Source organism: Gavialis gangeticus, unplaced genomic scaffold, assembly GCF_001723915.1.
Source record: "Gavialis gangeticus isolate Ggan-Ray unplaced genomic scaffold, GavGan_comp1, whole genome shotgun sequence".
NCBI lineage: Eukaryota > Metazoa > Chordata > Crocodylia > Gavialidae > Gavialis > Gavialis gangeticus.
The window spans coordinates 1,208,340-1,223,138 of NW_017728955.1; the positions used below are offsets into that span (position 1 = coordinate 1,208,340).

The window sequence follows — 14,799 nt, forward strand, 5'->3', positions numbered from 1 at the left end:
CAGGTAGCAGTATAGAATGGAGGGAGTTTTGCTTTTCCCATGCTTCCTGGCATTTGTTGGTTGTCACATGGGGACAGGAAGTAAAGTTTTCCCATCCAGTTGCTGTAGGTATTGGGGTGGGAAGGCTGGCCCTCCTTAGCAGCATCAGGGGGTGGCTGCTGTTAAGGCTGAGGATATTAACTGGGATATACTGATGGTCAGGGATTATGGTTTTCCCTGATAAAAATCTTGGAGAAAAAATTACAAATTCTCTGATAAAATCCCCAAAATCCATGATTAAAATGAAAGGCCCCTTACTTTCCCACACAGCCCCCTGACCCTGCTGCTGCACTTCACTTCCCTTCCCCAGCCCACAGACACACACACCCCTCTGCAGGCCCCCCCATATGCTCCCCTACACACACCCTACACCCCCATACACTCCCCTACACACACACCCTACACCCCTGTACACTCCCCTACATACACACACCACACCCCTCCCCATAGTGTCCCCTCCACATGCATGCACACACATGCACGTACATGGCCTGGCTGGGATTTCTAGGCCTGGGCTTGAGGCAAGGGCCCATCCTGGGTGGCGAGGCCCCCCCACTTCTAGCATTCGTGCTGTGAGAGCAAGTGCCCCGAATTCACCCCATGGAAGCTGGAACTGCAATGGCTCCCTGGACTTGTTTCTGCAGCAGCTCCTCCTGGCAGGAAGGCATCCGCCAGGGCAGCGCTCAGTCCAGACTTGCTCCGTTTGTACGCACCTGATCCATGCACTGAATTTTATCAGGGCTCTCGGAGAACCTGGGCACCCGTTCACCTCGTGGGCATTGTAACTACCCAGCTGCAAAGTCCCAGGCTAACGGCCTGCTCTTGCCTTGCAGCTGTGTTGCATGCAGAGTAAAGTGGCTCAGTTGGTTCCCACCACACATCAGTTTTGTTCCCCGGGGTCCCATGTCCGGGCACCGTGTTTGCAGCTGCTGCAAGCCTGCTGCTTCCTGGACAGTGTGGTTGTGGTTTCTGCGCGGATTGGCCCGTGGCTGCTGTGTCGGAGCTTTGCGCTGGTCCAGGGGATCCATCCTGTCGGAGGCTAGGCAACAAGCTCAACAAAACAAGCCCTTATCAGGGTGACAGAGCAGGGGAAGTGTTAGCCGCAAGGACGTAGGTCACCGTCGGGTGTGTGGGCTGTCACACGGCATTACTCGCGCTTCTGCCCACTCAGCCCAGAGCCTGCAGGACTCCCAGGAAAGCCAACGCCGGGTTTGAGGAACTGAAATTTTACCATCAGAGTTGCAAGATGCACATGCTCGGCACCAAAGCCTCTCGCTGATCCCTCCCCCATCCCCACGCCAGAGGAGAAGGAGGAACCTGAGCTTGTGAAAGCTGCTCGTGGGTTGTCGCTGCCTGTAGCAGCATTTGCAAACCCCCAAGTGCTTCATAATAAGGCAGGGAACAAATTAAGTGCATCCTGCCTCTCATCTGGCCTACGTGATGTCCCCAGGGAGAAGTGCAGTCATAAAACTGTAGAAAAACTGGGCTGGGGGTCACATCTAGCCCAACCCCCTGCTCAGGCCTTGCCGGAGCCATCTCACGCTGGTTTGTCTTTGCCTAGTCTTAAAAACTTTGTGAACGCCTCTTGTATGCAGGTGCCAGGCACAACACCTGAGAGGTCAGCAGTACCCTTCAACTTGCCCTTGGGTAAAGCAGGGGGGTGAGGGCGCTGCTCGTATCTCATCAGTGCAATGAGAAGGAGACTGTTCAAAGACACTTGTTTCTTCACCACCTGCCGCTGGCAGGCAGCAGGGGCAGAGTTAAGGGCGTTCTGGGCATAATAGCACAGGAGGAGAAAGATATGTTTAGGCCATAGGCTGGGAACCCTTGTGCAGCCCAGACGGTCACCAGGTAACACAGTATTACATGCATTTGACCTCTCCACTCGTCCTACCTTCCTGCTGGGACAGCAGCATCCTCCAAGCTACCAGCGGAGGCTGCTCCTGCTGCGATGGGCCTGGTGGCACTGGCTGGTTGGCACTGGTGACCTGTGAAACCACAGTCTTTGAAAGAGCGGCCTGTGCTGCAGCTCGCTGGGTTGTGCTCTGGGTCCTGGGACATCTCACACCTTTTGTTCTCCTCTAGACAGGGGCAGAGTCCGTGCGTCACGCTCTCCGCTCCCTTCGAGCACTGCGTGATTCCTTGCTCCTCCTTGACGGCCAGTCGCCGTCTCCGGAGCAGTGAGCAGGATGGTCGGATTCAAGCCCACTGATGTGCCCCCAACGGCCGCGGTGAAGTTCGTGGGGGCCGGGACGGCGGCCTGCATCGCCGACATCATCACCTTCCCCTTGGACACAGCCAAAGTCAGGCTGCAGGTGAGGTGCCCTGGGGCCCTGGCAAATGAACGTCCGGAGCTGAGTCCTCTCCTGGCCGATGGGCCTTAGAGCAGTAGCAGTGAAGCAAGAGAGGCAGAGCCACCAGCCCGGCCGCAGCCAGTGCAACAGGTGCCTCTACTGCATCGTCCCTCGGGCAGCCGTTCCCCTGCCCAGTCCCCTGTCCTGATGCTGGGTCTGAAGTCACCGTCAAGGTTCATCCCTCTGCTCCTAGTACTTCTTGTACAGACCGGGCATTTACCTCTTACCCCTCCGTGGCCCTCGCTCAGCAAAGCCCTGCTGGTTTGGCTCCTTTGCTTCGCGGTGGCCTGATCCTCCCAAGCCGGTTGATCCTGCACTGAGCCCGTTGTGTGTGGCAGGTCCACGCTATCTGCCAGGCACGCAGGCAGCAGGCTGGGAGTACTTGGGCAGCACGGCTCAAGGCCTCCCCGAGACAGGATATTACATTTGATCTCTCGGACATGGGGTGGAAAGGCTGTGGAAACTAAAGAAGCCCCTCTCTTGCTACAAGCTGGTCATGCTGTATCTGATGTGCCAGTGCCAGCCTGCCCAGCCCTGCCTCACAGAGCTACTTGCAGTTGCTGTTTCAATGATCAAGGGGCCACGGCTTTTGGGGGGTTGGTCTGATGCATGGGGCTCACTGCAAAGTCTCTTTCCCTGTGCAGATCCAAGGCGAGACCAAGGCAGCCGGGAGCATGAAGACTGCCCAGTACAAGGGCGTCTTTGGCACCATAGCCACCATGGTGAAGACAGAGGGTCCCAGGAGCCTGTACAATGGGCTAGTGGCCGGGCTGCAGCGTCAGATGAGCTTTGCCTCTGTCCGCATCGGGCTGTACGACTCGGTCAAGCAGTTCTACACCAAGGGCGCAGAGCGTGAGTGCCTCTGTCCCCCCCAGCGTGGCCTCTGCCTCCTTCCAGGGGCAGGATCTTGTGCGGGAACCTCTGAGCGACAGTAATGGGGCCTGTGGCTTAAGCGCGTGGTTTGCTCTCGACCCCTTCAGACTCAAGGTCCCCCCCCCCTTGGAAAATGCTGCTCTTGGCTTTCACTCGCTTTTTGTCTCTGGAAAAGTAATGGATCAGCACTTCTGTTGCAAAGAGCTGGGCAAGCTCATGGCAAGGCTGTGTGGAGCAAGTTTGGGCTCGTGGCAGCGCATGCTCTACGGCAGGGGTGCTCAGCCTGGTGGCCCCGTGGGCCAGATGTGTGGCATGGGGCCCATCGGGGGGGGGCGGATCAGGCCCCACGACCTTCCCGCATGCTAAGATTGATGCCTGGAGCTGTCCTCTCCTGCCCACCACGTGCTGGGATTGAGCCCTGGCACCTGGCGCTGCCGCCACCCAACCCTGCACCCTGGGATCAGATGCTGGATCCAGCACACAGGGCCCGGAGCTCCCCAGGGGTCTCCCCCAGAGATTTGGCAGTGGGCGAACAGTGTCACCACTCTTCTGCCACAGCATTTAGAGGCCCAGCAGGAGCCTTGCAGGCCGGACGACGTGGTGCCCAGGGCTGGATCTGGCCCGTAGGCCGGGGGCTGAACAGCCCTGCTCTAGTTAAGCGATGAGGTGCAAATCTACTCTGCTTGTGCTCATGATGGGCTCCCTGGCTTGACTTCTCATCTCTCGCCCTCCTTGCAGATGCTGGCATTGGCAGCAGGCTCCTGGCGGGATGCACCACGGGGGCCATGGCCGTGGCCGTGGCCCAGCCAACAGATGTGGTGAAAGTGCGATTCCAGGCCCAGGCCCGCACTGAGGGCGGCAGGCGGTACCAGGGCACCCTGGATGCCTACAAGACCATTGCCAGGGAAGAGGGGCTCCGAGGGCTGTGGAAAGGTCAGTGCTGGGGCCAAGCTGGGTGTGCGGGGCTGGGTCCAGCACGGCCTCCCACCTCGCTGACCCGTTTCTCTGCCCGCACAGGGATGTCCCCCAACGTGGCCCGCAACGCCATCGTGAACTGCACCGAGCTGGTGACCTACGACCTGATCAAGGACCTGCTGCTCCGGTCCAACCTCATGACAGGTGGGGCAGGAGCCTGTGGCGGGGCTGTTCGCAGGTGGCTCCCAGCTAGGGTGGATTATCCCAAGGTGCTGGAGCTTCCTTGGGGCAGAGGATGCTCATGACCCCCGAGTGCCTGAATCTAGGGAAAGGGTGGGAGCTGGCCGCAGGTCAGGCTGAGGGTGGGGTGCCAATTCTCCTCCTCCTCCTCCCATGTTAGAAAGTGAGGCAGACTTAGCGGTGCAGGAGGTGAGCTCTGAGCTCACTAACAGGATGGAGCTAGTATCTGTATCCTGGTTGGTCTCAAGCAGCTTGGCACCTACCTCCCGCTCAGCCTGGGATGGTTTTGGGCCTGCTGTAGTGCAACCCCTGTGCCAAGAGCTCAGGAACCCGAGTCTGCCTGCCAGTGCCCCCAGGCTCAGCTGGTGTCTCTCACTGCAGATAACCTCCCGTGCCACTTCACCTCCGCATTCGGGGCTGGCTTCTGCACCACAGTCATCGCCTCCCCTGTTGACGTTGTGAAGACCCGATACATGAACTCTGCCCCGGGCCAGTACAGCAGCGCTGTGAGCTGCGCCCTCACCATGCTCAGGACGGAGGGGCCGCTGGCCTGTTACAAGGGGTAAGTGGCAGCCCGGTGGAGGTGGTGTCTTTGCTGCCCACAGCACTGTGCTGGCATCACATCTAGCTGCCTCGCGCTCCCCAGTACCCGGGTGCCCGTCACAGCTGGGTTGGTGGGGCATCCTGTAGCCACAACAAGACTCCCCTCACTGCTCTGCCCCATCCATGAGGGCGACCCCGGCCTGGCCGTGACCCTCAGTCCCCTCTTCACCCGCAGGTTCATGCCCTCCTTCCTGCGCCTGGGCTCGTGGAACGTGGTGATGTTCGTCACCTACGAGCAGCTGAAGCGTGCCATGATGGCTGCCCGCGGCTCCTGGGGGGCCCCGTTTTGACCTGGGCACAGCCAAGACCTCATCGCAGCCTCCCGCAGCGCCGCGCTCACCCTGCCTCCCCTGCTGCCTCTGCCCCCTGTCTCCGAGCTCGTTGCGGCGCCTCTTCTACACCGGGCCTGATGACTCTGCCCTGCCAACAGGAGAAGACTGGAGCAGGGCCTCTCATCTGGTGTGGAAGAGAAGAGCGTCCTTGCCCTGGTGGGCTTGGGCGGGAGGTTTCCTTTACGGCTTTCCTGCAGCTGGCGCATCCCACGGGACATTGAGTGCTGATCTCGGCTGGGCCGAGCCCTGAGATGTAGCGAGAGCAGATGGGACTCAGCGTCCCATTTCAAAGGCCGATGCCTGCTTTGGTAACGCAGTCTGCGGGGAGCCCCTTCCCTGCCAGTTCTGTCGTGCCAATTGCTAAGTACCGTGCCGGCCTCTCCAGACCTGAGCGCCCAGCCTCTAAGCCCCTGAATCCCCAGTGCGGTGAGGAGAGGCATGCCTGGTTGTAGATCTCCCTGGAGCTCTCATCGGGCTTCAAGCAAGGGACTTGGAGTGTCTGGAAGCCAGAAATTAGTCCCCCCAAATCCACCCTGAAGTATCTGTGTACCCAGCATGGCAAGAGGCTGCGGTGGGGCTCTGCAGAGCAGGCCGAGATGGGACGAGTCGGATGCTGTGGATGGAAAACGGCAGTGGTGGGGAAGGGGCGGAAGGATTACCAAGGCTTGGAAAGTACAAGCAAGCGTCTGACAGACCAGCCAGGCCCCGGTTTCCTCATGCGCTTCTGGGCAGCGAGGGTGCGGAGACGGCATCTGCCTCGCGTTGTACATCTTAAAATAAAGCCAAAGGTTAGGAAGCGAGGTTGCATCCCTCTGCAGAGGGACATGCTCGGTGCCTTGTTCAGTCTCTGCACTCAGAGGCGTCTGGCCAGACTCGTGATTCATGGGCCTGGCTTGAGGCAGGTTCAGAGGAGCTCAGTTTCAACTGGGGAGCCTTTCTGGGGGGAGGGAGGTGGCCAGTGGTCCAGTGGTGACCCATGGTACGCAGTGGTCACTGTGACTAGCTCTGACAGCCAGGCTGGGGCTTCGTCGGGCTACGGGGCAGGGAGGAGGATTTCCCCAAGTACTGCCATCCCTGACACTGGAGCGGCTGCCTGTTCCAGCTGCCGCAGCTCACAAGGATGGTGGGGGCTTGCTAGCAGCATGCCCCAGGGATGGGCTCCCATGCTCGGCCTGGTCTTGAGTAGCCTGGAGCTGGTGAATACCATTACAGAGCAGGGATGGGCCCAATGCACCTAGGAGCGCGGTCCGGTGGGCAAAGCCTAGTCCGTGGGTCACTTACGGACGTCTCCATCTCCCACAAGGTTTGCTGAAGGCCTGCAGTTATCTGGAGCCCTTCACCTGGAAGCCGCTAGGGAGGGGGAAGCCCTGTCCGTCCTGCTATGTGCTGCAGCACCTCGCTCCCAGAAATCCCAGTTTGAACCCCGCAGGGCTCGTCCTGTCATACCCCTGTTCAGCAGTCCCTGGTGCTCCACACCATTACATGGGGGGAAGTTCTCCAGGGGCTTCGCTCAGCTGGGGCTTCTGGCTTTGCCTTGACCCCTAAAAGGTGGGCGAAGAGGCTTGCAGCCTGTTTTAATCTCGGGGGAAATGGGAGCTAAACTTCCACCCTTTTATTTGGAGTCTCGGGGAGTTTGTATTGATGTCGGTGGGAAGTTGTGCTGCTGTGGTGGGAGTTGGGCGCCTGCCAACACCGCAGGGACCGCATCCTCACGACTCCCATTGCACCACGGGCTGTTCTCCTTTGCAGATGGGGGAAACTGAGGCAGGGCATGGAAGTGATTCCCTCAATCCACCCTCCTCCCCCTGCAAGGCAAACTGGATGTTTAGAGGAGCGATCACATGGCATTGCCCCCTGCACCAGCTCTCAGACCCTGCGCGAAGGTGACCCGGTCGGAGCCGCAGGGAGGCACATGCCCTGGTCCTACGCAGCCGTCACCAGGAGCTGTACAAATAGCTGGAATTTTTGTATTCGTGTTATAATATACTTCGTGTACCAGGTCAAATTAGCCAAATCAGTTCCAAATCATATTGATGGAGCTGATCTTAGTTGTCCCAAAAATCATGTCGATTGAGCAGGATGTACGGTGCTACGACCGGCAAGCATCCTCCATCCCAGACCTATCACCCGAGGACTTCAGATACACCCAGATCCATTGGTGGGCATCCTACATCCAGGCCCAAGTCCAGAGGTCTTGAGGTTCGGACGACCCCTACGCTTGACCTGAGCCAAAAGGCTGAAAAGCTGTACAAGTAGCTAGAAGGCTTTATTCCTCTGGGGAGTGGGGAGGGAGATGGGCACAAGGCTCCTTCTCAGCTCAGGAGCGCCTGCCGCAGGAGCTGCTTCTTGGCTGGGGTGAGGTGCCGCGGGAAGCAGATGTCGAAGCACATGACAAGGTCCCCTTTGCAGGTGGGGTCATGGGGCAGGGGCATCCCTTCGCCCAGCACGATTTTGAAATATTTGGGGCTGCAAAGTGAATGGCAGCATTAACCAGGGAGATGCCTTCCTACCCCTCCGGCCAAGCCAGGGACATGGCCCTGCTGCTGGGGGCTGGGGCAGGGAAGGCTGGGAGGGACGCGCTGTGCTTCCAGGTGGATGTTGTGCACGGCACAGGAGCCTGCTGGGCACGAGGCAGCACCCAGTTGGCATTGCAGGTAGGGATTTAACGGGCTGGCGCAGCCGGTTGTGTTGGCCCTTGGTGATGCCTGCCTGGGCCGCAAAGGGGCCTTTCCCACTGCCCCCACCCAGCTCTATGGGGCAGGCTGGGCTCAGCCCGGCTCGGGCACTGCTGGAGGTAACAGCAACTTGCACAGCTCCCGTCTGCCTGGCACTGCGGACAAAGGAGCTGGCTCCAATGTGGTACACGCCTCCAAGGGCAGACGTTAGCCTGGCAGCGAGACCAGAACAAACAGGCTGATCCGCGAGCTGTGCCAGGTGGGCAGGAGCAAAAAGCATTTGGGACTGGCTGTCCACCCAGCAGGCCTCGATGTCCGAAAGCAGCTAGAAATATCAATCCCCTAAGATGCCTCAAAGAGGCCCGCGTCCCCTGAAGAGCTGAGACTGGCCGGTGGAGAAGTACCAAAGCCTTGCATCCTCTTTGGTGGCTACTGGGAAGCCTGCCCTTGTGTTTCCCAGCCCATCCCCCTTTCCCAAGGGCTGGCTGGCAGGGCCCAGCCTGAGCACCCGGGCAAGCCCGGTCCTTGCCCCAGGGGTCATGCCCAGGGCTGTGACACTTACTGGACAATGTCGTTGATGGGAATGTTCAGCAGCCGGTCGTCCAGCGTCTTCACACTCACCGTGCAGCCGATCAGGGCCTGCAAATGAGGCCGCCAGGCTGTGAGGGCAGGTTGCACCCACCAGGTGTAGACCCTAATGGTCTCCAGCTCTTAGCGCAGCCTCGAGGCTGCTCTGTTTGGTGTTGGGGGGTCCTTTTGTGGGGGGTGCGTGCAAACAGCTGGACAGCACAGGGCATCGGATGCCTTTAGGCAGGAGAGTGGGGGAAAATCCAACCCCGCATGCCGCGTCACCAGGCCCTGGCGTTCCCACCCTGGTGCTGGCATAATACAGCCCATCCAGGGCAGCTCGTTCATACAGGACGGCTGGGGCAGGAGCAAAGTGACCAAGCTCCCGCAGAGGCCAGTGGGCAGCTCCTGGCAGGAGCGGAGAAGCCCCTGTCGCACGTACCTGCCCAAGGGGGATGCTGGCAACGTAGAGCAGGTTGTCGTCCTCCCTCCTAAACCGGGGGTGCAGCTTCTCGCGGACAATGAAGATAATGTCTGCCGGGATGATGTTCGGGCCCTACAAGAGGGGAAAACAGGAGCTCAGTCCATCTCTACCGCAGACCTGGACTGTCTGCAGGGGAAGTGAACAGACTTGCTGCCTCCAGCTGGTAAAGACGGTCTGCAATGGGTCTGGGCTTCTGTTTATAGGCACCTTCCTCTTCGTTACCTGTATAGGAGGTCTCATGTCCTCCGTGTTTAACCGAGCATGCTAGAGGTCTGGGCCACTGAGGAGGAGCTGAGATGGCAAGTGCCAATGCTGTGAAACTGCCTCCAAATGCTTTCCAAGCTCAGAGGCTCGAGAAACTTGCCCGCTACAGCTGGGGACACCAGAACTGACGTTCCTGCTGTGGGACAGGTAGGGAAAAACCCTTCCAGAGCATTTCTATACATCCCAAAGACCCAAAGAGAGACGAGAAAGCAGGTCACCCTCTCTGGCTGGGCTCTTTAACACCCTTCTTGATATAAGGAGGCTGGGTGGTTTACTTCCATGCTAACCACAGTCCCATACTCTTAAGTGAGCATCACAAGCACATGAAAAGCCTTCTTGTAAGCTCCCTTCCAGGCCCTAACATCTATGAATCTATGAATCTGAACCATGGAAAACACTTTGGATGTGCAATGTCCTCCTGGCACTGCCTCGTGCCCATGACATCAACGTGCAATCTGAATCCTGTTCCTCTAGCGTCTGGGGAAGGACAGTGATGTGAGTAAACGGAGGCAGGGAAGTCACACAGCTGGCCCAAGGCCACCCTGGAAGAGTCTCGATCAGAGCTACAGGGACCCAAGGGCTCCCATGTCCCCCACTCTGCCCCCACATAAGCTCCTAAATCCCTTAGGCAGGTGAGAAATTCTGTTAGCCTCCCTGTGCCTTGGCTTAAAAGGGTCATCAGACCTCTCAGGCCCGGTGCGAGGCTGGTGAGTTCACTAACTGATGTTTGCTGAGCACCTGGAGGCTTTCAGAGGGAAGGTGCCACCTACTTTCCTCTCTGTTCAGCACTGGGGAGGCCCCTCCCGGTGTCCTGTGTCCCATTTTGGGCCCCGTACTTCAAGAAGGGCATGGACACGTTGGAAAGAGTCCAGCAAAGAGCGACAGAAATGACTGGGGCCTGGGAGACGACTTACAAGGACAGGCTGAAAGAACTCGGGTTATTTAGTTTGGAGATGAGAAGACCAATGGGGATTTGATAAGTCTTCAAATACCCGAAGGGTGATTGCAGAGAGGATGGAGAAGGGCTTCCCTCTCTGCCTGCAGGGGACAGGACTGGGAGCAATGGTCTCAAGCTGCAGCAGAAGAAATTTAGGCTGGAGATGAGGGGGAATCTTTCCAACTGGATCAAGCGCTGGAACAAGCTGCCTCGAGAAGCTGTGAAATCTCCCTCCTTGGAAACTTTCAGGAGCAGGTTAGACAGACGTGTGGCTGGGACGGTTTGGTCAGGGATGACCCTGCCTTGAGGCTGGTTTCGCAGGCTCGTGTGTCCACCCGCTTCCAGTTTAAACCATCCCAAGTGTTATGGGGGTCCTTGCCCTTACCTGGTCTCCTTCCTTCTCGAAGGTGATCCTGGTGCCCGCCTTCCAGCCCGGATGCACGTCGATGGTCAGGATCTTGTCCTTGATGGTGGATGTGTAACCGTCCTCGTTCATCACCTGGGCAGCAAACACGGCTGGTGAGAGGAGGTGGCTCAAATCTAGACCGAGCCTTTGTGGAGGACATTCAGGCAACGGCGCCAGCTGCAGGGGCACCACGGCCTGGGAGGGCTCAGCTTGCAGCGCCGGAGCGCATGGAGATGGTGGCTGTGTGCCTGAAGCGCTGGGCCTGAGGTGCTAGATGCGGTGGGTACATGGACTAGCAGGCTGCCCCCAGCCCAGGCAGCCATGCCAGGGAGGGGAAGCAAGGGGGTGGGAAATTCAACTGGGGCTGGCAGGGTGCTGGGGAGACTGGTCTGTGAGAGGAGACTCAGGCTGATGGCAGGGCAGGACTGATACCCCCAGGGAGGGAGCGGGGGTTACTGGTGCTGACGGGCACAAGGGCACCCGCGCAGAAGCTAGTCAGGAATAAATTCAGCCTGGCAACGAGCAGGCGGTGCCTATGCCACAGGGCGCAGCGAGGCTTATGCCCCTGCCCGTGCCCTCTCCATACCCCTACACCAGGAGACCCTGGAGCACATGGGGGAATACGCTGCTCATCCAGCCACCGACGTATAGCCTGCAAAAGCCCAGCGCAGCCCACAAGCCCCGTGCCCAGGTCCCCACCTCACACGCCCAGGCCCCCCTGCAGCCCGGCCTCACCCTGCGGGAAATCTTAATTTTCTTGGTGCAGCCGTAGAAGAGGTCCTCCAGCGACAGGTAGAGGTCCCGCTCGATCGGGGGGTCCTGCTTGGCCACGCCACGGCCCCGCAGCCCGCCGAAGGCCACCATCGCATCCAAGCCGTCTTCAGCGAAGAACTCTGTGAGCAGCGGCCAGAAATGGGAGAGATACGACGGTGGAGAGGGGCACAGGTGAGCGGCTTGACTGCCGGGCAGCCTGCAGCCCTCGTCACAGTGCGGGCACCAACCCCTCTCATTTCTGTGGCAAGTCGCCTCAGGTCAGAGCATCTCAGGGTTTAGGCCCAACCTGAATCACCTGGGCCTGACAAGTTCACATCAGGCTCCTCTGAGCCTCAGTTACCCTAGCTGTAAAATGGGTTACCAACCTCCCTGCCAGGAAGGATCTTGAGCTAAGGCACCAGCTGACCCACATCCAAGGCTCCTCTAAGGCTAGGAGTTGGCTCTGGCTCCACGGAAACAGAGGAAAGCTTCTCAAATGCTAGCAGCCAACCCTGGCATGGCGATAACGTCCAAGGGGAAGCCACTGCCAGCTCTGCCAGTCTTGGCTTCATGGTGTTATCTGAGCATTGCAAGGGGAAAGGGAACGTCCCTGGCTGTACAGTCCCCAGCGCACGGTGAAGAGCCTTGTCTTCAGGCTCCTACTGAGAGCACACAAGGGGCAGGGACGAGGGGCCAGGAGGACCTCGACCGGCAGGAAGGGCTGGCAGGGTGCTGGGGACACGGAGCTGAAGCCACCGGCTCCTAGTAGCCGGGTCGACATGTGGGTTCTAGGCAGCCATAAAAAAAACATTAACCCACTGCTTGCCAGCACAGGGCCAGAGACCCCACCTCAGCCCACCCCCCCAAAAAATAACAACAGAAGCCACCTACCGGCGAAGGGGTTGTCTCCTCCAAAGAACTCCTTGAAGACCTTCTCGGGGTTGCCATGAAACACGTAGCCCGCGGTCCAGGGGTTCTCGCTCCCAAACTCCAGAGGGATGCCGCCTTTGAGACCCTCCTCTCCAAACTTGTCGTACACACCCTTCTTCACCGCTACGGGACAAGGAGGCATCAGGAGGTGGCCGCAAGTTTGCTGATGGGAATGAAGGCCTTACCTCCATCCCCAGGGCCTTCTGCCACTGCTGAGCAGCCTCCTTGCCTTAAGAAAGGTTGAAGCAGCAAAGAGGAAGCTACTGCTGTGCTGCGGTGGCAGCTTTCTGCAGGGATTTCATCCCGAGAAGCAACCCACGTCTCATCCTCAGAGCTGGGGAAAGGGATATGGGGCGCAGGACACACTGACCAGGTGGTAAACTGGGTTTATTACATAGGAAATGAGGAATCACCACCTCCTGCAGAGACCTGACAAGGTAAACCACTCAAACCCTGGGTGAAGTTGGACTTCCACCCACTGGATCTCTCTAGCAGCCCCGGTTGGCAGATATTTCTGCCCCCCTGGCAGCTCGCGCAGGCAGTGATCAAGGCACCTTTTAGACTACGCCTTTGATGAACTCACTAGATCAATGGGTTTCTTCTCTCTCCATGGGGGATGCTCTCCAGCCCTCAGATCTTTCCTGTTGCTCCTTCTGCCCCTTCTCCAAGTCCTTGGCACCCATGTGTGAAGCGTGGACACCAGAACCCAACCCCGCGTCCAACAACATGCCCTCTTCAGGATCCGAAGCCGCTTCCCAGCCCCTCCATCACTTTCCCCTGCTTGTACATCCCAGCGTCAGGCTACAGCACAGCACTGTAGATCCACCCATGCTAAGTCCCGGCACAGCCAGGATGATCTCCGGTATCAATCAGAGCGTGCACGCACCCGAGCAGCTGACAGTGCCAGCCCCAGGCAAATCACTGTGGCAGCAAACCCAGAGATACATGGCTCATAACCCCTCCTGCAAAGAGGATGCTCCGTGCCGGCACTTATCCCCGAGCCCTGCGCCGCTTACCTCTGGGGAGAGAGGACCAGGCTTCTACTTACGGTCACTCAGCACGTCGTAGGCCTCTGCGATCTGCCTGAACTTCTCCTTGGCCCATGGCTCTTTGCTTTTCAGAGGGTGGTTCTTCAAGGCCAGCTTGCGGTAGCTGCAAGGCAGAAGGGGGCAGAGTCTGGCCCGGCCTCACAGCCCAGCACAGTTTAACAGGGCAAGTTCCCATGTCAGAAGGTCTGGGTAGGTGGAGGGCTAGGGCCTGCTCCCAGGGGCACGAGCATGGCCTTGCATCTCACCCTGTTGGCTCTAAATGGAGGAGTCTGCCCCTTAGAGACGGCTGCAAGAGCATCTACGTACAGCTCCCTGCACAGCCTGAGCTGAGCACTCAATGGCAGTGGGGGGGGTGCAGGGTGGCACTCAGGTCCCTTCCAGCCTTTCATGGGCAAACATGCGGTCCAGTGAAAGTGCCAGGCAGGACGCCCGGAAGGAGACCTTCTGGTCACCTCACCGTAACCTCGCTCAGCCCCCTCCCGACGGCCGCACGTAGCACCGGGCTGCTCACCCGGCACCAGCCCAGTGCTCGGCAGCCGTCAGAAAGGCAAACATGTTAGGGATGATTAAGAAGGGAAATGTGAACAAGCCGGGAAGTATCGTGATGCCCCTTTATAAATCCCTGGTGCGTCTACACCTTGAATCCTGTTCCCAGATCCAGTCCCTGCACCTCCAAAAGGATAGAGAAGAGCTAGAGAAGGGCAACAAGGGTGATGAGTGGCATGGAGGGGCTTCCCTAGGAGGGGATGAGGCCAGGCCTGGTCAGCTGAGAAAGGAGGTGCTCGGTGGGGGAGACACACGTGAGAAAGGTTTACACAACGCTAAGCGGTGAAGAGAAAGTCAAGGGGGATTTATTATTGGACACAGCAGACAGGAAAGCAGGGCTGGACGGCATGCCATGGGGTAGGGCTTGTGCCCCCAGGCCTGCCCTGCACAGACTCGCACACCCGCAAGGCAGAGCTGCCACAGCGATGGGTCCGTGGCCAGCGCTGCACCCGGCGCCTGCCTGCATCTGACACGGCCATGCCCTGGACAAAGGGACACCCTCCCCGCACCCGCCCAGCTGCGCTCCTCTGGGGCAAGGACCCAGGGCCGAACTCGGCCCAGCTGTGCACCCACAGCACACGAGACAGATGTGCACCCCCAGCATATGATACAGAGGTGCACTGACCCAGCTGTGCACCCCCTGGGCAAAGCCTCCAGCTGGGCAGCCACCCCCCAGCTGTGCAACACCCGGGCAGAGGATCCAGATGTGAACCCCCCAGCACAGGAGACGCATGCGCACCGGCCCAGCCGGCAGCCCCCGGGCAGAGGATCCAGATGTTCGCTCTGCCCCACCCCAGCTGTGTAGCAGGATAGAGGATCCAGATGTGCCCCC

At 59.1% G+C, this 14,799-nt stretch overlaps 2 protein-coding genes across 3 annotated transcripts; one reads left to right on the top strand and one right to left on the bottom strand.

Annotated features, from left to right (window-relative positions):
• Positions 1 to 2,114: 2,114 nt before the first annotated feature.
• On the top strand, positions 2,115 to 12,925 carry LOC109302831 (mitochondrial uncoupling protein 2-like). 2 transcript variants are annotated; one of them, XR_002099161.1, is made up of 7 exons: positions 2,125 to 2,354; positions 3,038 to 3,245; positions 4,005 to 4,199; positions 4,284 to 4,385; positions 4,803 to 4,983; positions 5,200 to 5,804; positions 12,915 to 12,925. XR_002099161.1 is itself a non-coding variant. In XM_019525101.1 (6 exons), exons 1-6 carry the CDS (start codon positions 2,229 to 2,231, stop codon positions 5,312 to 5,314), a joined length of 927 nt encoding a protein of 308 aa, XP_019380646.1. In that variant the 5' UTR covers positions 2,115 to 2,228; the 3' UTR covers positions 5,315 to 6,202. The 2 variants fall into 2 exon arrangements, 1 of the variants encoding a protein (XP_019380646.1); XM_019525101.1 differs by lacking the exon at positions 12,915 to 12,925 and having other exon boundaries at positions 2,115 to 2,354; positions 5,200 to 6,202.
• On the bottom strand, positions 7,604 to 14,183 carry DNAJB13 (DnaJ heat shock protein family (Hsp40) member B13; the record flags this gene model as incomplete). The annotated part of the gene is made up of 8 exons (XM_019516617.1): positions 7,604 to 7,822; positions 8,594 to 8,670; positions 9,041 to 9,154; positions 10,669 to 10,782; positions 11,425 to 11,582; positions 12,334 to 12,495; positions 13,421 to 13,524; positions 14,092 to 14,183. Coding segments are annotated over 8 exons (975 nt in total), but the record flags the coding sequence as incomplete, so codon positions are not given.
• Between the last annotated feature and the right edge of the window lie 616 nt (positions 14,184 to 14,799).